Below are 24262 nucleotides of genomic sequence, written 5' to 3' on the forward strand. Positions count from 1 at the left end.
GATTACATATTCCTTTTCTAGCTACAAATCCCTATTCTAGCTACACCACCACTTCAGTTTAGAGAGCAACAATGAGTATGGCGTGACTGAAAATCCCAAAAATCCCCAAGAAAGCCATTCAGCCTTCTAAAAGGTCAATGTATATTGTACATATATATATAATGTGTATTTATAATATATATTGTGCATATATATAACGTGTACTTATAATGTATATTGCAGTTTTGCGAAAGAGTACTGGTGTGACGCCAGCAACCCGTGGAAGTCGAACTTTTCCTCCCTGTTCGACTACACTGTGCGTAGTTTTAGTCAGAAAAACATGCCTTTGCTGGGTATGTCGTAAGAATATACAGAAATATACAGAATGTTTATTTTTTTCTTAGACAAAACGTCACGTTTGCGCGTTCGCGAGGATGCCCGATTTCTGCCTTTAGATCCGCGCTCCCTCAAAACCAGCCGCCGAAAGGGAAGGATTACTTGGTTTAGGGACGAAGCTGCCTTCACGCGCTGGTGGAACAGGAACAAGAGGTGGGACAAACCCGGGCTGGGGGACAAACCCTCACGGGACCCCGCCGTCCCCTCACGGCGCCGCCGCTGCCCCGCCGGGCGCGCGCGCCCCCTGCGGCCGCCCCGCCCCGCCCCGCGGCGCGCGCTGGCCCCTCCCCTCCGGAGCCGGGGGAGCCCCCGCATCCAGCCCCTCTTCCTGCCCCCCTCTCCCGGACTCCCGCTCGCCGCTCCCGGTGGGATGGAAGTCCCCCCGTAAAAGCCTCTTCCTTCTCCCCGGTAGCAGGCGGCCGGGCCCGTGTTCGGTGCAAAAATGCTGGGCATGTACGTGCCGGATAGGTTCGCCCTGAAGTCGTCCCGGGTGCAGGACGGGATGGGGCTCTACACGGCCCGCAGAGTGAAGAAGGTGGGTGATGGCGGGGGAACGGCCTGGCCCGGCCCGGCGGGGAGCGGCTGCCACGTATCACCGGGGAGTTGGGCGGCTCTCCCGCCCCTCTGTCCCGCTCCAAGTTCGCCTGAGCTGCGCTGTGCCCGCCCGGGCTCCCTTCGCTCACGGGAGGCGCCGCCCGCCCGCTCCCCCTTCCCGGTACACGGAGCCTCCCGGGGTGCGGGGGCCGGCAGAGGGTTTGCTCTGAGGAATTTTATGTCCCCCATTTTGTGATTTATTTATTTATTTAATTTTTAAAAATAGAAATCTTGGTTTGTGCGCCTGGCACAGTTTTGAGGCAGAGCTCTCCCGGGCGGGACCGCCTCCGTCAGGGTCCGGCTCTGAGGGCAGGGCGGCCGCCCGGGGTTCTCGGGCTCCCGTCACCTCCCTCACGGCTCTCCGGGCTCGCTCGGCCGGACCGTGCTTTAATTCCTTTTTTCGGCGTAATAAAGCCGGCCCCCTGAATCATGTCATTCAGCTGAACCCAGTCTCGTACTCCAACCAGGTGATGCCTCTTCGCACTTGATAATTGAAAGTATTTTGATCGTGTGAAATTCCAGCTGAGACTGCCCAGGCGGCTTGTTAGGACACATAAAGGCATAGCAAAACTATGAACCCTTCATTAGTATACACTTTTCTGTGTTTTGTATGTTTCGACTTCCATCTTTGTCCTCGTTTCGGCTCTGATTTTTTTCCTAATTTTTTACTGGTTTCATCTACAGGACTTGGACTCGATGGGGTGGAAGTCTCACATTTTTAAGGTGTCCCTGAGTGTTAAGGGGACCGTGAGGGAACAATTTTATTTCGTTTGGTTTAATTCTTTAAAACTTTTCTACTGAGGTTCTGAAGTTTCATTTCAAAACTTTTTGGGTTCACAGAGCAAGGAAGGTTGTACACTATTAGCATTTGTTAATTTCTGGACTCTGAAATAGAATGAAATAGAATGAAACTCATGGGAATTAGTATCCGCAATTCTGGGCTGGGGGTCAGAGCTTCTGTCCTTTACACTGTTGACAACTGAACCATTAGAGCTGCTTGCTGGGACAAATAAAGTGTTTTCCTGCCTAAATTATTCCACCTTACTTAGGAACTTCATACAGGCAAAGCGTGTGGGGTCAGAGCCGTGCAACCACCTAGAAAAAGTGTTGCTAATGCGGTGTGTACTTCATGTGGACTGCAGAAGGCAGAGGCAGCTGCAGTAGGATCTGCTTGTGTTAGGAGTGTCTGGTGACGGTGTCTGTCACAGACCTGTCCTTTGGCACTGAGTCCTCTGTGCTGTGCAAAGCCCTGCTCTGAAGAACAGGCAGAGGAACCAAGTCTTGAGTTGCTCTGTGGTTTATTAAAACATACTCCTAAAATTTGTTGGGACCTAAGTCCCGTGTTCTTTGTTGGGAGAAAAGTGGATGTGTAAATAGCACAGGTGGTACACTGGACACCAGTACATGGAGCCAGACTCCATGTTGCTCTTTTCCATGGAAAGAAAATTTACACCTGAATTGCTCTCAACTTGTTCCCCAGTCTAGTAATGAGGCAGAAGTACCACACTTTGTGGCTGTGATTAACAGCAGCTTATAGGTGTTAAATTAATTCCATGGACTTTTGGGATTGGGAGGAGGTGTTGAATGTGACACTTTATTGTGAAGTAAAACCTAAGTTGCTAAGTATTAAATATTGCACTGTTTTCTCTCTGTTGCTGCCACACAATTGCAGTTGTCTGAACTGAAAGTAAAAAAAAAAAATTGGTTGATCTTATAATCAGAAATATATTGCAGTACCAACTGCAGTAATTGCAGTACCAACTCCCCAACTGTTGTGAAGGCCTCTGAAAATTCTGCTATTAGCAAAGTTTTGGTAGTAATACATTCTGAACTGCTGCTGCCTTCCATCTGCTTGTGCACCTTCAGGCGTGGGGGGCTTTCAAGATTTTGTTTGTAATCATAAAAGGTGCAAACTTTGTTTTGTTGCCTTAACAAAGCTGTGATTCCCGAGTACCTTCTGTTTTCCATGAGCTGGCCCCAGGCTGCAGAGCACCCACACCATGAAGCTCTCAGTGTAATCATCAGAGAGCCATTGCATTTCTCAGTGTTTTGCTGCAACTGGAAGATTAGTCACTGCTGCTTTTTTGAAAGCAACTGTTGAAAATAGCCTTTTCAGCACTGGAAAAACGTGCTTTTCTGTACTGAATCATTTCTCTGCCTTCAGACTGTGTTGGGTGCTCGCTTTTATTGAGCAGAGGGGAAGTTGAAGTCTTGAGTGTGGTTTTGATTAATGTATGTTGGCATATAACAACATGTCTATTAACCAGAGATATTGTGGGGGTGTGTGTGTGTGCGTATATATATCTATGTGAAGAAAATGGTCTGAAAAGCTAAACAAATAATTGCACTTATCCCCATGGACCAAGACATCAGGTTTTGGTTACTCCCCAAATTTGAGAAGCCATAAAAAGCACTCAGAAATCTGCATCACCTGCAGCTTTTGTTATATTTACTCTGTGTTCAGAGGTGGATGTGTTGCTTTTGCCATTGTTCTGAGCTTCCAGAAGGATTTGAACGTTGCAGTGGAGATTTGCTGGTTTGGAGCGCTGAGGTGGGAATGGTGTGTGGAGTTTGCAGTTCTGAGCTGTTGCTGTGCCTCAGCGATGGGTGACATTGGCCCTGTGGGTGCTGTACACATACAGCTGTATTTGCCCATTTCCACCTTCCTTGCCCATGAGGTGAGAGAAGGAGGAAGTTTCAGCCTGAGTATTGAATCCCAGGATCTGAAAAACTGGCAGGGCAAGAACTCTGACATTATTTATCAGCAGCATGATGAAGGCTGGTGTGGAAATCGATGAGAGGTAAGGCTATGAAGCCCCAGAGTGCCAGTTTTTACTGCCACTGCCCCTGTCTGGCTCCTTTCTTGCTCTGGGCTCCAGTTGCTGACTTGTGCTGTTCTTGTGCTTTTACCTTCTGCTTTGCTGTTCCTTGTGGTGAAAAGTTCTTTGTGCACATTTAAAAATTTGTCCCTCAGTTCTGTTGCCTCATTCTGCAATGTCAGTTTCCTTTTCCTTCGTTTATTACCAGTTCAGGTTTAATTTTAAATACAAGTTGTTTGTTTTTCTAAAAAAAATTGATTTCCTGTTTCCAAGACGAACAGTCCTGGATGCTTTCCATTCCACTTTTTTTCTTTACCTGTAGGCAATGTGTAAAAACTAAGCAAGAAGGAAAGCATGTAGCAGGCTGTTGCTGGGAATATGCAATGTGCCTGGAGGAAGGGATAAGTGGACAAGATCAATACTTTTTTTTTAAACCAAAATACTGTTGCTTTTAGAAGAAACACCAAAGTTGCTTTTCTGTCTACACTTAAAATCTCTAATGCTTGAAAGGATAAGCACTTCTGGATGTGAATGCTGCCTGGAGGAGCGCAGCATCCTGCGTGGCAGGTTTTAGGGCCTGTCCCTGTGTGTGGGGGCAGGTTGAGCCTGTGGGAGAAGAAAGTCCTATTTAATTGTTTTGCCCTGCTGCTCCTGTGACGTGTGTGCAGGAAAAAACCCCTGATGCCAAATACTTTTGGAAGAACACATCAATGGATACTTTCACAGCGGGTGTTATGACTAGCAGGTGGTAGGACATTTTAATTTTGTTTATGAAGGCTCAAATTAATTCATAAGTACATGCGTACTCCCTTACAATTTCAAACAAATCTCTCTGTATGATCAAGCCCTCAGTTATTCAGTCTTTTGATTTGTGGCACTTCAAAAAGTAGCGTTGCAAATAATCTCACAAATAAATCTAATGTAAACTTGGTGCGTGCCAAGTTCTTTGTTTTAGTTGGATGCCTGTTGCAAGGTGCTTCCTGAAAATTTTGTAAGAAATATAAGAAATTTGACTTGTAGATTTCAGCCTTATTTAAAATAAAGAAAAATCCTGCTTCCCAAAGGAGAAATAAGCATGCAGAAGGTAGATATGGTTTTATGAGTTTCTTCAAAGTATGAGAAGAATGGGAATGAGCTTCAAGTTGAACCCTCAAGGATGTGCACCTTCTTGGCAATAAAGGAAAACTCTCCTGTTTGAGGCTAAAAATTACTCCTCTGCTGCAGTTTGGTGATTGACTTGGCTTTTTCTTTTTTCCTCCTACTGATTCTTGTTCTTTTATAATTTTCCCTCAGGGTGAAAAGTTTGGCCCCTTTGCAGGGGAGAAGCGAATGCCGCAGGAGCTGGATGAGAACACAGACTGCAGGCTCATGTGGGAAGTGAGTAAAGTGACTTCATTGCACCTTGTGTTCTCAGAATTAGGTTTTATTGTAACAAATCCTTTCTATTTTGTGTCATAGCTTAAAGATCCTGTAATGAGATTTGGTACTTTTAAATTACGCTGCCTGGGTGGAGGAGGATTGACTTCCTTAAAGCTAAAGAAAAAACAAATGATGGTTTCTAATCAATGAAGTGTGAAAAAACATCAAGTCGTGCCAAATACGAATATAATAACACTGTGAAAAATCATTAAAACATGTGAAAATAATTAGAAAAATTAATTTGAATTGGGAAGCAGATTGTAAGTTACAGAGATACTGATTTATGCTAATCAGCAGGTACCAGCTTATGGCTTCTTTCTGCTGTAATATGAAACATTTCCTTGTGTGACACTTGTGTTGGGATTTGGATCAAACTGCATGAGCAAAGTTTTAAAATTTGACCAGTTTTTAATGCAATGAGTAGGTGTGAGGTCTGTAGCAAAATAGAAGCCTGGTGCAGTGGGCAGGCATTTCACTGTGGAACAGCAGTTTATGCACTAGGTCTTGTCCTTGGGTACATAACCCATCCTAGCTCCTGTTGTACCTCTGTGTGCCAGGAGTAAAACCTGAGTTCAGTTGAGGAGATTACACTGACTGAAAAATACTGGCAATAACAACATTTCCAACTTGCTAAAAATGCCTTCTTTCTTGTGCCTCTGTTATGTCTTTGTAATCTTTATTTACTTCTCTAGTTCTTTGAGCAGAATTTATTTTTTCTTTTTGTTCTTTTTTTCCTTTTTTTTTCCTCAGCCAAGCAGTTTCTATTGAATGCACATTTAGTCCTCTTTTACACTGAGGAGAAGACTCATTTCTTACTTTTTTACCTTTCTGTGATTAGAGGTGGAAGGACTGTTTACTGCATGGTATAAAAAAACTTATGTTTGACATCTGGCATAAAGCACTATCAGTGCATTTAGCACAAAATACAGGTTTATTTGAAAAATCTCTGGCATTAACATCACTGAGCAGCTTATGAAGAGAGCAGAGTGTTGATGCAGCCTTAGCAGAGCTACAGATAGATTCCATGCCCTAGAAAGATGTGAGAATGCTCAAAGCCCATCTCTTTTAACCCAAACTCAGTATTAATATTGTGAGTGGTGACATATTCCTAGGTGAGTGCTCACTCCAGCCTCTGAAGCTGTTTTCTCCCTTTCTTTTGTCGATTTCAGTCTAGGGGTGTGCCCCAGATGCCCTTTCCCAGAGAAGAGGTGTGGACAATTCATTCCCTTTTGGGTTGTGTGCTCAGAGGAAGCAGTTTGATCCTCTTTGTTCCCAGCTGGAAGCAGAGCAGTGCAGTGTGCATTTATTGCAGGTGTTTGCTGAGCACAGGACATGTGGGTGTGCCCTGGCTCACTTGGCCCTGCCTGATGTGTCTGCAGGTTGTTTTAAATCAGTCAAATGCTTGTGCTACGACAAGGTTTTCAGAAGAGACAGAGGGTGGATGACAGCAGTGAGAAGGCCTTTAGGTTTGTTGGAAAGCTTTATGATTTTCCAGATTTCTCATTGCTCATACTTAAATAGATTTATCTGTTGCTGCACGACAGGAAAGAAAAGGCAAATACGTTTATTTATTGGTGACACTAATGTGACCCCGTTGACAGCAAATCAGAAAATGAGGTTTTTATGAGCTGTTTTAGAATCATTTCATAATATCTTACTGTAACCTAGTTTTGAGAGCCTTGAAAAGATTCCTGCATACCAAATTTTATGACTTCCTGAGTGTTTTAAACCAAGTTGTTCATGTTTACTGAAGTTGATCTGAACGTGAGCTTTATAATATAATTTAAATCATGCTGGGAGTAGTCTGAAGTTGAAAATTGAGACCAGGAATGCAGAAAGTAAGGCTTGGACAGCTCAAGTAGATGGTTATTCCAGAGCCTGTGGGAAGCATGCACAGAAACTGGCCAAGTTTGTGTGTAGTCAGCTGTACCAAAGATATTAAAAATAATTAATTTGAAGGCTATTGGTGGGAGGCACACTAAAGCCTGACTTCACAGTCTGATGGCCGTCAAAAAAAATGTTTTCAGAGAGAACACCTTCAGAAAGAAGTCTCAAGCAGTGGAGGCTTTTTGTAAGTCAAGGGAAAAATTTGGGCATTAGTGCAACATTTCTCTCCTTGGCATGTGATGCCTGGGATCCAGGCTTCAATTTTATGGAATATTTTGCTGTGAGGAAGTTTGCCATGTGCATTTCTAGTTGTGCAGAGTAGTGCACTGTGATGTGGTCTGTTCTGATCCAGCCATTCCCTTTTCTCCGAGACCAGCATTGTGAGTTGGCATCTCTAAGGCATCGTGTTGAGATGGAATTGTATGCATTGTTTTCCTCTGGTCTCAGGGAAAACGTGGCACCCAGAACATTTATTGAGCCCAGTGATTTTGTTCAGTAAAATACTGAAGATGTTAGTTTCTGTTTAAATATAGCAGAATACCATTACTCTGTCTGTAACGTGCATAGTTGTGAAGAAATCAAAGGTTTATACTTGCTCATTCAACAGATTCCTGGGAAGTGGAAGATTCCAGTGGGTGGGAAGCATCCTTGATCTTGCTGTTATCTTTGTAAGGAGCTACAGGCCTAAATGTTGTATTTATGAGTGGTGTGAAAGGGAAAAAAAACCCTCAAACAAGCCTGTGGTAACCATTTAGTTAAGAGTGCTAATAAAAAGCCAAGAAAATGCCCAAATTGCTTTGTGCTTTCTCTTTCGTTTTGGTAAGAAAACACCTCTGTGTTATCCCTCAGCTCTCTAAACGTGCTGGTGAAGGACACAGCTTGTTGATGGTGATGAATTGAGAGTTTTGTTCTTACACCTTGGTTAAATACTTCTTTGTGTGTATTACTAAACTTGGCATAGCAGCTTTGAACTGTGTTTGCTGGAGAAGCAAGTGCTTAAAGGCAAGCAGGAAATAATCTTCAGGTTAGAAGTTCACAGAGGTTTTTGCTCTGGAGGCTCAGATGTGCCTTTGTGAAGGGAAGATATCAGTTCATTTATGCGTGTTCAATTCCTTTTCTTCATTATCCTTAACCAAGAAAGGGGAACTCATTTCACTCCTACTGGATTGTGGCAGGCATGTACTTCTGGTGATGACTTTGGCAAATGTTGAAACAGGGAGCGCTGGAAAGATTTGGTCCTTCTTCAAATACTCTGACACTCCATGAAGAAATGTTGGTCAGGGTTGGATGGAACATAATACACCATGTAATGCTGAATGTTACATATTTCAGGTTGGGTTTCTGTCTGTCTGCCAGGATCATGTTTTCTTCATTGTTACACTGAAACCAAAGAGATCAGAAAACAGTCTTTCAATGGAAGCCAATGTTTGTGTTTATTTATATAAGGAAATGAAATGAAATGAACTTACATTTCTACTGCTTCACTTGCATCACTTTTGCTGTGACAGTTGTTTTCAGTTAAATAAGCCTGCCTGAAAACTGGTGAAGGCAACAGAAAATCTGCTATTGGCTGCAGCCAGCTTCAGATCAGAGCTGTGGTGTTTAGGATTGAGGTATAAGAAGTCAAGCACATTAAACTTGCGTTTTGTGACTTTTTTTTTTTTCCTTCTTTCTTTGATATCTTGCCTATAAAATGTGCTTCTGGCTTAGGAAGGCTCTTACACACAAGTCATTAAGTAAAATTATGTCCACAGATTAATGATAAAATAAATCTTAATTAGGTGAATTCTGCGTTTGCTGTCAAGGTGAATGTAAAACCATAAGTCTAATTCTGAACAATATAGTCTTGAATTTTGCTGTGTGTAGACTACCTTCCCAGTGATTGTTCCTCAAATACTGTTCATATTGAAAACTGTTGGCTTTTAAATGTTTTTGGCTGAATCTTTTTTAATTTTCAGAAATGCTTTTGTTTTTCTCATTTCTTAAATGATCTGGGCTTTTACACAAATCAGAAATTGGTGCACTATCTCAGCTGCAGTCTACATCCCAGATTTTCAATTTTTAGTAAGTTATTCTCTAATGGGATAGATAAATGTCCAGAGTATTTACTAAGGTCATAATCAGCTCTGTTAAGACTTGCTTTAGTCATCTTTTGCCATGTTAAATGTATGGCTTTGTATTAATTTTAGTGACTTTTGGAGCAGGCCCATTACTGATCTCTTGGTTTGTGTGATGAGAAGGATCTGTGCCTGAAAGTAGCTGAGTGTTAACCTCCCATCTTCAGTTATGGGATGTGTTTGAGATGCTGGAAAGCACGCGCTGCTCGGCTGAGGTGTTTGCATTCCAGTCTGAGCTTACTCTAGAAGATCACACACAGGAGAGAGGGATATTTGGGTGTCATTCCAGGGAAAGGGAAGTTCAGCCCTGCTCCTGAAAGCTCCACAATTTGCAGGAGTTTGGGAGTGAGCCTCCTCTACCCTTCTGCCCCTGGCAGGGTCAGGTGATGTTAGGCACCACAAGGAGCTTCATTACCATGGAAAACTTGCTGTGTGTTTTGGCTGAAGGAAAATGTCACGGGCTGTCTCTGTCCTAGACTTCTTACTGAGCAAGCAAATCAGCAGTTGCTGCCTCAGGTTTCTTTTGCTGGAGTTATTTTAAATGTCTCCAGCAATGTTAAAATGTGAGTTTCCCCTCTGCAGTGAGCTCTGTGATGGTCTGAACTCAGGATGCAGAAGTATTGCATCTAGCTGTTTTATGCTGCAGCAATAAAGGTCATGTTTTCAGCTAACCCAAAAAGAAGCAGTGCAGAAACCAGTACTTTCCTCTACATGATTGTTTGATGAACATAGATTTTTTGATTTAGAAGCGTTTAGGAAATTGTTTCCAGAAAGCAGCTTAGATGTTATTTAGGCCTGTGTAGGGTTTCATATGGGGAGCTTATACATTGACCAGGGACACATCTTCTCCTGATCTCTTCTGTTCCTGAATTCTTCTGGTGCTTGTTAATGTGGCATCATTCAGACTGTCCTGATTGGCTTTGGGGTGGAACCTCACGCTGTGTGGTGACAGTGACAGTGAATGTCCTGTGTTTCCTGTTACATTGCAGGCATTTGGCTGAATTATTTCAGTGACACCTTGTGTGTTGATTCTCAAGAAGGTAGTTCTTGGGCACCTCAGTTTGTGGTACGTGGTGTGGATGTGTGTATCCATTTTAGGTGCTGGTTTTAAGTGCTAGGTTTGGGGTCCTCTGCCATCAATTCATTTAGGAATCTTCTGTTGATGCATCCAGGAAAGGACTGGTTCATGTCACCAGTCTAGTCCACGCAAAGTGCAGTCATTTTGCACTTTTTCTTGATTTCTCATGCTCACATCTGTATATTCAATGCAGCATTATTTCTTTATGAGGTGAAAGAAGCAGTGGAAAATACAGAATGTTTTTAAGGGATTTATTGTATTCCTTTATCGATAGTTTCCTTATGTGTTAAAGCTCTGCTTCGTGTTTGGCATCTCTCTGTGGATTGGCAGAGACTCTGGAAGCATAACTGAGATGACTGTGATTCACTGAAGCAAATATAAATTATATAATTTAAGGATCAAGCCAATAAAGAAAAACTGATGAAAAGTTAGATAGTGTCATGTATAGTTTTTATAATAGGACCTGGATTGCTTCTCATTCCAACTGAAAATCTGATGGAAGCCTTTCTAGGATCTACATGGTGGGCTCCTGTAACTTGTGCTTTGGTAGCTGAAGCACCAAGCCTCTGTAGAGCTGGGTGATTATTACAATATCCCAGAATAGTTTGGGTTGGAAAGCACCCCGAAGAGCATCCAGTTCCAGCCCCCCTGCCAGGGACAGGGATGCCACTCATTAGATCAGGTTGCTCAGGGCCCCATCCCATCTGGCCTTGAACACTCCCGGGGTTGGGACATGCAGGGCCTCTCTGGGAAACCATTAGTGCTTAAGGTCAGATAATATTGTTTCCAGATGCATTTCAATGTGTAGGTTTGACACTTTTCACTGTGGTTAATCCATGTGCTGGAAAGTAAGAGCTTTTAAAGTTTGAATGTTGGCACCTTTTCATGATGTGTCCTTTTTCCTTCAGAAGAGCAGTAATGAGTTTTGAAGATCCTTATTTGTTTGCAGAACTACAGTAATTCTTTTTTTGCTTAATCTGAGAACAACGTGCTGTCACCAGCTATTATTGTAATGGAATACAGTTTTTGTCTTTTTAATGATACCCTAAATGTTTAGGTAATTGAAGCAGTCATACTGAAGAAATATGATATTGCATTCTATTAGAAACAAATATAGCAAGAATGTGAGCAATTTATATACAAAGCCATGAAGACAATCTAATTTTGATCTTACATAGCCAAATTCCCTAGCTCTTAGGAAATACCTGCCCTGGATACTCCTTGTTGACAGATGGAAAATAAAATCCATTCATTATATAAATAAATCACATGGAACAATAGTGTGGCTGTATGACCTTTTTGCATGGCTCTCTGTTGTCTGGATCAGTGGAGATTCAAGTGATGTGTTATTTAAAATGAAACAAAAGGGGTTTTTTGGCAGTGACAGATGTATTTGTACAGCAGTATGTCTTTGTGTTTTGAGGGGGAAGAATGACTTAGTTAATATTAAGTTTTTATTTCTGTTATCTTCCTTTTTTCACTGTAAGCTGGAATTCTGTCAAAATTGTAGAAATCATATGAATTATATGGATCTGTAATGGTAGCCAGAAGGTCTTGATATGGAGATGGATATATCTTGTGTGCCCAATTCTTTTTCTAAAGTGTTTTTTTCACTGAATGGACAAAGCCTGGACATATTTGGTTTTTAGTTTTAATTTTGCTCAGGGATTTGTTTGGAATGTTTCAGGTTCGTGGGAGCAAAGGCGAGGTGCTTTATATCCTGGATGCCAGCAACCCTCGCCATTCAAACTGGCTGCGCTTTGTCCACGAGGCCCCATCCCAGGAACAGAAGAACCTGGCAGCCATCCAGGTAGATTTGGTGGATTTCTACCATTTGATTCCTGTTGCTCATTTACTAATTGGATTTCCTCTTTGGCCTTCGTGTCTTGTAATAAAATTGCAAGATCTGAGCAAAGTAGCAAACTGCTTTTCCCTTTCTGCCTTTGTTTTTAGATGAGAGCTCTTCTGCTTAAGGTAATAGCACAAATAAGAGTGGTAGGGTGAAAGACCAGAAAAGTCCTTGGAATCTGATGCTATTTGAAAGGCATAAGTATTATAATTATTTAGAGACCTCTGTGTGTTTCATGCCAAACTTGGATATATGGGCTTATTTGTGTGTAAACCAGAATCATGCATTTTACATTGTTGTTCAATAAAATTAGTAATATCATATAATATAGGTAGCATATTATATAGTTAATTATGAAAGAGTGACAGGCTTGAAAGGAGGTATGGTGCTGAAAATATTTAAGTAGAAAATAAATAATTGAACAATCTTAATTGTCTGATAGGATGATCATATAGTGCCTGAGGATGAATTAATAAAAAAAAGTTTGTTTTCTTGTCTTTGCTGTTGATCTGTTTATCCAGCTTATTTTTTCATTTTTATAGTTGTCATTTGCAGCACTCTCTGGTAATGAGTTCCACTGCTTTGATTATGTTGAAATATGCTTCTGTTTTTCTTCTAGACACTCCTTAATTTCACTTGATTTCCTAGTTCTGGTATAACAGTGAATAGTTACTGTATTTTTCTGTGCCATCTTTGATTTTATGGAACTCTATTATATCCTTTCACTTCTATTTGATAGCTCTTCTCTCAAGCTGGAGAATCTTACTCTGTTTAATTGCTCATTTTTGGAAATGTTCTGTGACTTTACAGGATAACACAGAGACAGGGATACCTTTCCATCCAGCTGTTGTTCTTTTGGAGATTATTAAAGAAATTAGCTATCTGGGTTTTTTTTACCAGCACAGTTTCCCAGTAAATTAATTTCCACTCCCACATAAATAAGAATTACATGACTCTGCATTTTTTTTCTCAAAATGTATACTTTACAAAATGTTGTTTCAGGTCAACTTAAGGTATTTGCTGATGTAAGCCAAACTGGAAAACAGTCAGGAAAAGGAGAATTATTTATCAGCGTTTCTTAAAATTACTGTTCTGCTTTTTCATAATGAGATGACTTTCTTCCCCCAGGATTAGCCTGTGTGTCCCTGACAAAATAATTATAGTTTATTTTGAGGCCAGACAAAAAAAAATTTGGTGTTTCTATGCCAAGAAAGCAGAAGTTGGTTTCTGATGAAATTCGTTGTCCTCCTTATGGTAGCAGACATGAGGGGCTCTCATGCAGGAGGTGTGATTGGCACCTCATCAGTGCACAGTCATTGGCAGCAAAGGCAAAGTGAGGCTCACAGCAGAGAGCAGTGGGAACAATTCATGTTCATCGTGATCTTGCCAGTAAATGACCTGAACTTCTGAATAGAACTTTTAATGGAATATCCAGTGCATACCAGTGGGTTTCTTTATAAGGAAAATGATAGAAACGAATAAGAATTTGCTAAATTATCTCACAGGGTTTTTTAGGACTTTAAAGCCTATCCTAATCCACAGTGTTCAGATGGAAAAATATTCTAGCCTTCATTGGGAGCTGTTACTGAAAACTGGAGCATGGAGAAATGCCAGGATTGCTGTAGTAGTTTAGCCTTGTGTTCTGTTCAGTGTCACATTTGTGTCTCCGAGGTTTTCTGCCTTGCCATGCAATGTAACACCATAGGAATAGATCAGGAGAAAGACCTGAGGCTTCTGGATCTTGGGGCTGTGTGTGGTTCAGGTGCTGTATTTTAGATGAGGTATGATCTGAAATCTGGGCTCTGTGTGGGGATGTGTGAAGTTATCTCTGTGCATTTCCTGCATTGCAGTTTCTGACACTGCCTGTGTTGGTGTTACCTCTGCCAGACTTGACATCCTGGAGCTGCGGGGAAGGACTGGGAAAGGCAGTGTGCTTGTTGGGAGAGGGAGCCAGGGAGAGCTGGCACAACAGGTAGGCTGAAGAGATGGTTTGCTGCCAGGAAATCAGATACAGAGGGAAATCAGCTAACACTCTGAGGGCACAGAGGGAAAATGGGTAAGGATTAGAAAGGCTGGGATGCAGCCACCTGTTCTGGCTCTGAAGGGTGGAAAAGCCCTACACTCCCTGAGGTAACACAAGACTGTGCTGCTTCCTCCTCCTGTGTTCTAAATTTTCAGGAGTGATGACTTAAGTGTTTTATGCTTTTGATTAAAGTGTGATGGGCTGTCAGTGGTCCTGTGTTCCCTCTTATAAAGCAGATGTGAAGGTGTTTAACTGTATGGAAAAGCCAAGAGTCTGCGTGGAAGACTCCTGTAGTGGACCAAAAAGGAGATAGCAAGGGCTGTTGGGCCTGGAAAACTCTATTTGCTGAGCAGGTCTGTGTGGCTTATGGTGTAAAAGAGGACAGTGAAGGCAGAGGTGAGAAAAACACAATTGAATAATAAACCAGGAATAACAGGAAGGGAGGTTGTGGTGCCACCATGATGAGCAAGCACCTGGAGTTTTCTCCCAAGGACAGTTGTGGTTTGCTGCAGGTGAGTGTTAGGAAAACAGCCAGCACATGGGCAGGTGGAATGGCTGCAGATGTGTTCTTAGAGGGATTATTCAAATAATTTAAAAGGCTGTTTGCTGTGCCTGCATGCACATAGATTAATGTGATTCATACAGGTGCTGCTGGTGGGGGGAGAGAGATTTAAATTCTTTTGTGGTTTCTGGAGAGCTTCCATTGCTTTCACTCAAAATGCTGCCTTGAGGAGCTACTACAGCTAGTGGGTATATCTTGATTAATTAGCTCTCTGAATACGTGGCTGTTAGCATTTGTTTGGATGGAAAAACCAAACAAATTAACCTTGGAGGAGAAATGAGTTTAGATTGGGCTGGGACCAAAGCTAATTTCTTTCTAATGCAAATGTAACCCAGAGCACTCTAACATTGACAGCTCCTAGTACTTGGGGCTTTATTTTTGCTTGGGATACATGACTTTTTCTTTTTTTCTTTTTATTTCCAAATTTTGAAAATCTTTTATTTTTTAAATTCTTTCCATTATTATTTTTGGTAATCCAGTAATAGATTGTGCTTCCCTTCATGAGGTTGTCTTCCTTTTAGAGTAAGGTTGTCCTAAACAGTGATGTATTAGAGATTTACCCCACTGGTTTTATCCTGTCTGTGTGGAGACTGAGTGTAGAGACCACCTACTTTTCCTCATGTCAAGAGGATTTGTTTTGACTTTAGACTGTACTAAATTAAAGGTTTCTGCAGCTTGACAGAGACATATGAAACCCAGCAACTTGTCAATGTGTACAGAGGTTAGGTTGATGTGCTGATAGATATCTGGACTGCAGAATAGATCTTGAGGAAAAAAAAAATCATAATTTTTTTGTTTTCCAATGCTGCTGTTGAGATAAGGACAGAAAAGTGCTGCATCCTTGAAAGTAGCAGCTCTATCCAGTCTACTGAATTAAGTAGGTTTCACTCCTGTGTGACAGTATCTTGTGTAAAATATAACAGACCTACTGCAGCTCAGGGAATGCTACATCCTTGTTGACAGTTTAAATTAATCTTAGTGTGTCCCAAAAATTAAAAATCATTATCTTGTCCTTGCTCAAGGAAGCTTGTAACAAAATGTATGGCTAGGTGCAGGGCGAAGAAGCTTCAGTTAACTTTTATGGGTGTTACTCAGATAAGATTTAGGATTTATGGTAGAACTGGGAGTCTTCATTGCATAGAAATGAGTCTCCTTCAGTGCTTTGGGCAGCACCTCAAGCAGTTGGTTCACATATAGAAAGAAGAAAAGGCATCTCCATCCCCCAGAATATCAGTTTGGGGAACAGATGTACAGATTCCTCCCCACACCCCATAGTGCTAGCCTTGGTAACTTTAATGAAGTAGCGTCAAAGCCCAAAGTTGTTAGTTTATGTAGCTACTTGGAAGCTTGTCCAGGCATTATCAAGAAGCTTTTGGAGCTTTTTGTTTCATAGTTTGTGCTGTTGTGCAGAATGGGGCTGGATCCTTTGGCCTTTTGTGGATCCACACTGATTTAAACCCGCACAGGGTTTAAAGTGCATTTTCCAGATGTGCCTGCTAATTTGATAGTGAAGATAACTGACCAGGGGTGAAAGCTCATTGGAGAAGGCTGGGAATCTTGAGGAGAGGGAGAAAGAGAAAATAACACTATGTAAACATGGTGCTGAAAGCTGTGATAGAATTCCTGCAGTCAGCTGGGGAGAGAGATAAAGCTGTGCTGGTTATCTCAATTTTGCTGTTTTTCTAATCCTCAAATCTTTCATTTTCAAACCCTGAAGTTGTTGTCAAGTGGACTGTGGCAGGAAAGGACTTTAATGCCATCTCCACCTTGGTCTAAGCTACAGGGGAAAGTGGAAAAGCCTCACAGGTGAGGCAGGGGAATATTCTCAAAACAGCAGAGTACAAAAGCACCCTGTCCATGCAGCCACTCTGGGAAACAAGTCTTTAGCAAGGCTGTTGTAGCATTGTGCTTCCTGAGGAGTGGAGCCAACCCTTCTGTGGTTGAGGGACAATATTAGTTTAGGGTCCCATACTTGTCCAGATTTTTGTTTTTCTGACATAATTGTTTATTGCCTCTACTTCCTGTTTGCAACAGGAGGGGGAAAATATTTTCTATCTGGCTGTGGAAGATATTGAAACAGACACAGAACTTCTGATTGGGTACTTGGACAGTGACATGGAAGAAGAGGAGGAGGAGGAGGAAGAAGTAACTGTTATCCAGGAAGATGAAGACAGTGGCAGCAATAAAGAAGTTCAGCCAGCTGGTGAAAAAGTTGCAGGTGGGCAATATGTAAAACATAGGGAAACTTGAGAGCTTGAAAGTGGTGATGAACAAAGAGAGCATTCACTGTATAGGACTGGGGAACTGAAGAGACCCTGGGGTTGAATCTGAGTTCTTGCTTTATTTTTATCTCTTTTTTGGGGTTTGGGTTGAACTTCTTTGCCTTATAAGGAGCAGCAAGTCTTGTGAATTAGTGAATGAATGAGTGAGCCTGGATAGTAACCATTAATTTTTGAACTGAAGACAGAGTTTGTTTCACCTGACACACAGGCTTATAAATGCAGAGCTTTTGCTCTAAGAGGGGTAGTTTCTTTCTTACTTAGTGGGAGAGAAATAAACCTTCCCATAGAGCTATTCAGCCAATCCTAAGGCATGTAGGAAAAGGAAGGTGAGCTGAGCTGTCTGGGGAATTCTCAGCATGTTTGTCAAAGATGAAGGTGAATTCATAAACGACAACTTGCATTGAGGTTCTGATTGAGTTGAATGACTGATTTGGGCCAACAGTCTAAGTCACACCCATCTTAACACTTTCCATCCATTTTCAGTAATGCTGGCAGTAATCCATTTGAGATAGGCTGTCTATAATCTCTTCAGAGACACTGTTTTTTGTGAGTTTCATGCCACCCTTTTGCATAATCTGTTTCTGGCAGAGAGTCTCTCTTAATGTAACCAAAAAACCTGGGACCTACTCCTTTACATTGGTGTTGCTTCCCTTCATGCAGCTCCCCTCGCCTGTAAACAGGATCATGCGTGCCCAAACTGTGAGTCCAGCTTTGCCAGCCAGGAGATCCTAGCAGAGCATCTGCAGACTTTGCACCAAAAACCCATTGAGGAAAAGGAATTTAAGTGCCGAAATTGTGGAAAGAAATTCCCTGTTAAGCAAGCTCTGCAAAGACAGTGAGTAGAAACAGCAGTGTTTTCCAGGGACCATTTAAATCAATTTCATTCAATCCTTTGTTTCTCTTGACCTAATCACAACCTAAGCTTTAATTTTTTTTGCATCTGTATTTATACCCTTACCCTCTGCTTTAATCTTTTAATGTCCTAATTTCTTGTATTTGTTGTAGAATTTCCAATGGGAATTAGAAAAATATTGACTATTTTTTGTGTGTTAAAGTCATACACTCTGGAGACCAGACCAGAGCAAGTTTGGTGCAGCATTACTGGTCTCCATTAGTGGAATATTTAGTAGTTTAGGAGGTGTCATTTTCAAGCTGTGGATGCTGGTGCTGAATTAAAGTAAGATTTAAGGAAAATAAAAGGAAAACCAGCACTTTATGTTCGTTTAATTAAATATTTGCGTGATGGAAAAACAAAAATGGAAACATCAAAGATGTGAGGTTTAAGAACATGACTTTGTTGTCCTTGAGAGTATAAATATGCAGATTTGTCACTAAAGTCATATATCTTAGAATTATGCTTCTGCACAGAAACATAACTGGTTTTCTTTTGTTGTTTATATATGCATTTTCTTACAATTAGATAGATGTATTACTTTTTATTATACATTTAATTACAGATTGTTAACCTATATTTTGTAAAGGTATATGTAGTTTGTACTTACTGCAAGCCTGTGAAAGTTGTAGGACGTTGCCCTTACTTCAGTTTTTCTCTTTTTTTGTCTCTTAGTGTCCTTCAGTGCACAGAGAATATCAGCCCAGGAGACTCCTCAAGAAGTTTCCAGTGCTCTGTTTGCAATACTGCCTTCAGCTTGGAATCGAGGTTTTGTGTCTGAGTTACAGGACTGCTGTCATGTCCTTGCTGGCCTCCCTTTGCATGCTAGCTTTCCAAAAGCTTGGGAGTGTTTGGGAATCCTAACAGGGCAAGGACTCAAATGCTTTCCTTCCTCTCTGCTGTAAGTAATGCATGAGGTGGCCTTGGAACTCTGCAGTGCAGCATGTGTTCATCTCTGAGTACTTGCTACAGCTCTGATTTCTGGAGACACTGCCTGATGTGTTTTTGTTTTTTTCCCCTCTCTTTGTTATCCCATGTAGTTATGAGCAGCACAAGGAGGCGTGCAGAGGGGATGCCAGGTTCATATGCAAGGCAGATAGCTGTGGGAAGAGGTTCAAGAGCAAGGATGCCCTGAAAAAACACAAAGAAAATGTTCACAGTGGTAAGAAAGAGTTTAATGTTCCTTCAGAAAAAATCCCCACTGATGTGTTTCTAGCTTTAAATTTGCAAGTCAGAGTAAACAATGTCTTTGATTTCTTTTTTAATGGATTCATTTGTATCAAATAGAAAATTAAGAAGTAACTTAATTGCAAGAGTTACTATTCCTCCTCCTGCCGCAGGAGAAATTACTGTAGGCCACATGAATCATTAGTCTCCTGCAGAAAATGTAATAGGAATCTTGAGGAGTTTAAACTAGGCAAAGAGTAGATGAAGCAAAATGTTACTGGAGTGAGGAAAGTCAACCACTGCACAGGAAATGGTGAGTTCTTGATTTTTTAGCTTTTTCAGGACACAATAAATTTTTTTTGCCTAATCAAATGATTAAGCTTGATGAGGGTTGCATAAAACCCTGTAGCATCTGTTTTGCAGAAAGCCAGACCAGACCATCCACTGGTCCTCTTAGGCCCTGGTGTTTTCATATCTGTCTGCTGTGAGTGGTTTTCACTGAAATGTCACCCTCTTCTCATGGGAGGGCAAAGCACTGCTCTCAGGTGCGCAGCACAGATCCCAGTTCTGGCATTCTGCACTCTGTGTGTCCCCTCTCCTTGTCAAAGGAATACCTTTATGTGTGGGGACAACAGAATTCCAGAGTGCACAGAAAACCGTCTTCTGTTGATGGTGACAGCACTGAGATGCTTTTTAAAATCTTAAAATCTTTTTAAGATTTTCACTCTCTTTCTGCTGCCAAACTCTTGCAGAGTAGAGAAAACTTTCTGTCATTTTCTTACAAAAATTGTCTCCTTTTTTTGGTATCATTAATAATTTTTTTCATCTATGAACACTTATGTTTAGGCTTAGTTTTTGTCAGTTATGTAGTAGTATATGAATTCCACATTGAAGGATTAAGTATATTCCAGTCGTATGTGTCTATTTGTGCATATAAATACTTGTCGTAAGTTTTGTAACTTTTTACTTTTATAATGTTTCTAATGTTCAGTGTAGTATGGATGTGTTTTACCTAAGCTAGGAACTATCTTGCATAGGCATCTTAAATTATAAACAAAGAATTAGGTTTATTTGTGGCGTACTAGAAAGAATCTGTAAAGGTAAGTAACAGATAAACTCAATTAAGTGGTCTGTGACTTTTTGAAGCAGCTGTGAAAAGGGAAGGAAAATGTCTGGTAGCTGACCTATAGCTTGTTTTGTAATTTGCATTTTAGGAAATATTTGAATTCATTATCTGGTGCTAATATGATTGCCCTGATTAATTCTGCTAAAGACCATTAATGATACTTTATGTAGTAGGATGCTTAATGCTTTCTAAATAAACAAAATAGGAAATGGTTTTGACTTAATTTTGAGGGTTTTTTTGTCACTGCTGCGCTAACTCCTGTATTGATTTCTGGATGAAATGAACTGTTCAGTTGCCAAGTGAGCTGTTCTCAGCTGTGAACTGTGCTCTTCATGTGGGATTGGTGGGGTATGATAACGTCTATTTGAAAGGTTTTTTTCTTTATTGTTCTGGTTTTCTTAATTTACATTCCACCAGTGACTGGTTTGTTGGACACCCACAGAGAACTCCTGATACAGAGTACTTTGAAGATGGGATACAAATGTAAAAATCTTATGTCAGTCAAATGACCTGTGAAATGTCACAGGCTCAATGGAAATATTTAGGTTCTTTCTTAGCACTTCCTCTTGAAGATGTTGATGGTATTTCGTTTCTGTTTCAGGAAATTCTAGGAAGAAGCTGATGTGTTCAGTGTGCAATAAGAAATGTTCCTCAGCAGCAAATCTGCAGGAGCATCGAAAGGTCAGTGAGATGAAGGCTGGCTCACAGCAGGCACTGACTTGCCTGAGATGTGAGGCTGTGCTGCTCATGTCACTTGAAAGCTGCTGTAATGCAAGCCTTTGGGTGATCTCTTTCATGCTTACAAAGCCAACCTGGTGCAGTGTGGGTATTTGCTTTTGTAGTCGCATTTGCTCAAGCTAAATATCCCCCTAAAGTTTTCATGTATCTCTTCCCAAATGCTAATATGTTACTCCAGCATTAAGTCACAGTTGCCTGCTGTTCTTCAGCGTTCTTAAAGTGTGTTATGTAACCATGGCATACATGCAGACCATAAAATAGGTTAATGAGCCTTCAAAAAATATTTCTACAAAATACAGTAATTTTATTATTGCTTTTTGAAATACCACTTAGGGGAGTTACTTCTGCTGTAGTTATGCAGTAGTAAAAAAAATTCTTCCTCAAACCCAGATTTGAATGTCTTTTTTTAAGTGCACATAATCTTTTATAACCAGAACAGGAGGGGTTAACAGATTGAAAAGCATCTATTGGAAATAAGTGTGTTCATGTAGAAATACAGATGGACCATGAATATGAGATTCTGAATCCATTATACCCAGAGGAAGTCCCTGCAAGATTAATTTGATAAGCCACTAAAACCCAGGAGAATCTGTTTTTGCAAAAAGCTGCATTGTACTGTTTATCAGATTAACTGTAAGTCTTTAATAATACCCTGGTTATAACCTGAATCCATTGAGGATATAAATTATATCAATTAAAGTATGTTGTTGCAAAGGAAATGGTGGGGCCCCTCCTTTTTAATTTGTTTTTCTCCTTACTTGCGTTAGTATGCCCTGCACTTCTTGTCTAATAGGGCCATATTTTGTTATAGTGGTGTTCCTTGCCACATGTTGTTACAAGTTTTACACATTGGCACAGGTCTTGCACATCAGGCCTTTAAAATGCAAAATATTCTGGTTAGAGTGTCCATTTTATTAAATGTTTGTTCTGTTTAGGTAGTTGTAGTTCTGGGCAGACATTGTGACACACAAGTTTCTCAAATATGATTGATGTTATCAGTTCAGCACTTAGCTAAAGAATCACCATGAAGATTTTGTGCATAAAACTTTCTTTGCTCTTCTTTTCTTTTAAAACATCCAGAAAATGGCTATTCCAGACTTACACACTTATATCAGAGCGTGAAGGAGATTGCACATACTCACACTGTTTTTTTGCTTGAATTAATCTCCTTATGTAGGAAGAGGGGCAGGATCATCAGCATTGGCAAAAACATTTGTACAGGCAGTAAGATCAGTATGAAAATAATAGGTAAAACCAGGAGAAAAAGACAAATTTTTTTCCTCCTACCCATTTCAATGTAAAGAAATAAAAGTGGAGAATAAAAAGTTGAAATATAACAGAAAATAAGCCCAAACAACAGAAAAAGTCTGACAAAGACAGAGAAAGGAGGTAAAGGGGCTGGCTGGAGGGGATTGATGCATGTTACTTTCTGAAGACATGGTCATTCACATCTGTAGTTTTCATGTCAAATTTAAACTCATTTTTAGCTTTGTGTGTCTTGTGCACTGCTTGTGCCTTAACTGTCTAACTGTATTCTGATACTTGAGTTCTGATGTCTGAGTAAAATGCTAAGTTCAGTCACTCAACAGTGATAATAATGAGAAGGAAAGTGAGGGAACTGTTAATCTTGCTGATGCAGATTACTGCTAAATGATTCCTTTCAATATAAGGATCTCATGTTTTGGATTAGAATTATTCACAGGAAGTCATATTTCAAAGTGAGCAGGTATGTGTGAGTAGCACAGGCTGCCAGGCCTCTCCACTGATGCTCCACTGTAATGGAAAGGGGAGAAACATTCAAACCAATCTCAGGGTGGCTCGTTCTTTTCCCAGTCAGAGTTGGTAGTGCTGCACTTCCAGTGTTTGTAGGTGGGCTGGGGGAGTCTCTTCCTGGCTGTACAGCTGTGGACTGAGCTTCTGACTCTTCATGTAATGGTAAATGATCACACTCTTAATGTGTTCACGGTAAAGCAGCTCATTCTTCTTTTAAGAAAGAAGATTAAGGACACTTGGAGTGTAGGGCAATCAGGCTTTTTTCGATTTGGAATTGCAGGTTTTGTGTGTTATGGTTAAGACTGGTGCTGGTGCCTTTCTGGATTTCTCAGCAGATTTTTTACATGGACCTGTATAGTTCCATTCAGCTGTAGTGCTGTCTGCCAAGGGACCAGAGCAGGGTGTAGATCCTGTAGGCGCACAGGCTGTGGAGACTGGGGTGGGGCTGCAGCTGAGCCTCATCCCCAATGTGCTACAGCTGTGAGCAGCAGGTGAGCAGCATTGAAGGTAATGAGAGCCCAGGGACACTGCCCAACCACCAAAGGGTGCAGGGCATCAACAGGAGGGGATAAAAGGCTGGGCTGAAGACCAATAAGGTGCTGGTGCTTGAATCCTTCTGCAGTGTTAGTCATGCCTCCACCATCAAGATCCTATTTTGGTCAGAATTTGAGAACCCTTGAGTGCCTCAACTTTTTAAAATTTGTCGAGCTGGACTTCCTGCAATATTGGCGTGAGTAGAGTCACACTTGAAAATCATCTTTGCTTTCCAGCCCCTGACCCCTTTTTTTTTTTTTTACCTTCCAGTTCCAAGCATCTTTTTGGGTTAATTTCTGACCTTTTTGTTTAACACTGAACAGTGTCTTATTCTACTAGGCAATCGTTATTTTTTATTTACCAGTCAGCTGCCTCCTGGTTTTCCAGCAATTGGTCCTAAATGCTGTCATGTGCTGTGATGTTGAAAAACCTGTATTTGGAGTTTGAGACAATGCTGCCCCTCCACTGTCTGGCCTCTAAAAGCTTTTAAGAGAAACAGTCCTGCAAGGGTGTGATAATACTTGTTTTTTAAAATTCTGACAGAAGCTAAGAAGTGGTTTCTGTGTTATTTTTACATGTATCTTGACTAGAAGAAAATGTCCTGACACGTTAGTCTGCATTTGGTTCTTTAATGCTTTCCTAATAAATTTTGAATGGCTCTGGTAGATAGAAACACAGATTATACAAACTGGCAGTATAATTGTAATGATGATTTTTTTTGTTGGCAGTTACGAATTTTTACTTTTGGGAGATGATGTTTTCCAGCAAGGGACAAGCAAGGGTGAAATCACAGAATATTCTGGAGTACTAGTAGAGCTACTGGCTAATAAGTAACTCCATTCTGTTAGAGTATTTATATCTGTGTAAGTGGTATAGTCTTGTTTTAGCCGCACATTTGATTATCATAAAACATTTTGCAGGTCCATGAGATCTTTGAGTGTCAAGAATGTGACAAGAAATTCATTTTGGCGAACCAGCTGAAGCGCCACATGATAACTCATTCAGGTAATGTACAGAAATGCGCAGA

The 24262-nt window shown here is 41.0% G+C and overlaps 1 protein-coding gene across 3 annotated transcripts in view; it reads left to right on the forward strand.

Annotated features, from left to right (window-relative positions):
• The first annotated feature begins 229 nt into the window (after positions 1 to 229).
• Positions 230 to 24262, forward strand: part of PRDM5 (PR/SET domain 5) — a 58553-nt gene continuing 34520 nt past the window's right edge. For 2 of the 3 annotated variants that reach the window (XM_059470827.1, XM_059470828.1), the window contains exons 1-9: positions 675 to 910; positions 5082 to 5165; positions 11977 to 12099; positions 16758 to 16941; positions 17666 to 17840; positions 18573 to 18665; positions 18938 to 19059; positions 20792 to 20871; positions 24156 to 24240. In XM_059470827.1, the coding sequence (XP_059326810.1) occupies positions 818 to 910; positions 5082 to 5165; positions 11977 to 12099; positions 16758 to 16941; positions 17666 to 17840; positions 18573 to 18665; positions 18938 to 19059; positions 20792 to 20871; positions 24156 to 24240 (1039 nt within the window). In that variant the 5' untranslated portion in view covers positions 675 to 817. Of the gene's footprint in view, positions 296 to 383; positions 529 to 674; positions 911 to 5081; positions 5166 to 11976; positions 12100 to 16757; positions 16942 to 17665; positions 17841 to 18572; positions 18666 to 18937; positions 19060 to 20791; positions 20872 to 24155; positions 24241 to 24262 lie in introns of those variants that run through there. The other variant, XM_059470829.1, reaches the window with a different exon arrangement.

The sequence above is a fragment of the Ammospiza nelsoni genome, chromosome 4 (assembly GCF_027579445.1).
Source record: "Ammospiza nelsoni isolate bAmmNel1 chromosome 4, bAmmNel1.pri, whole genome shotgun sequence".
NCBI lineage: Eukaryota > Metazoa > Chordata > Aves > Passeriformes > Passerellidae > Ammospiza > Ammospiza nelsoni.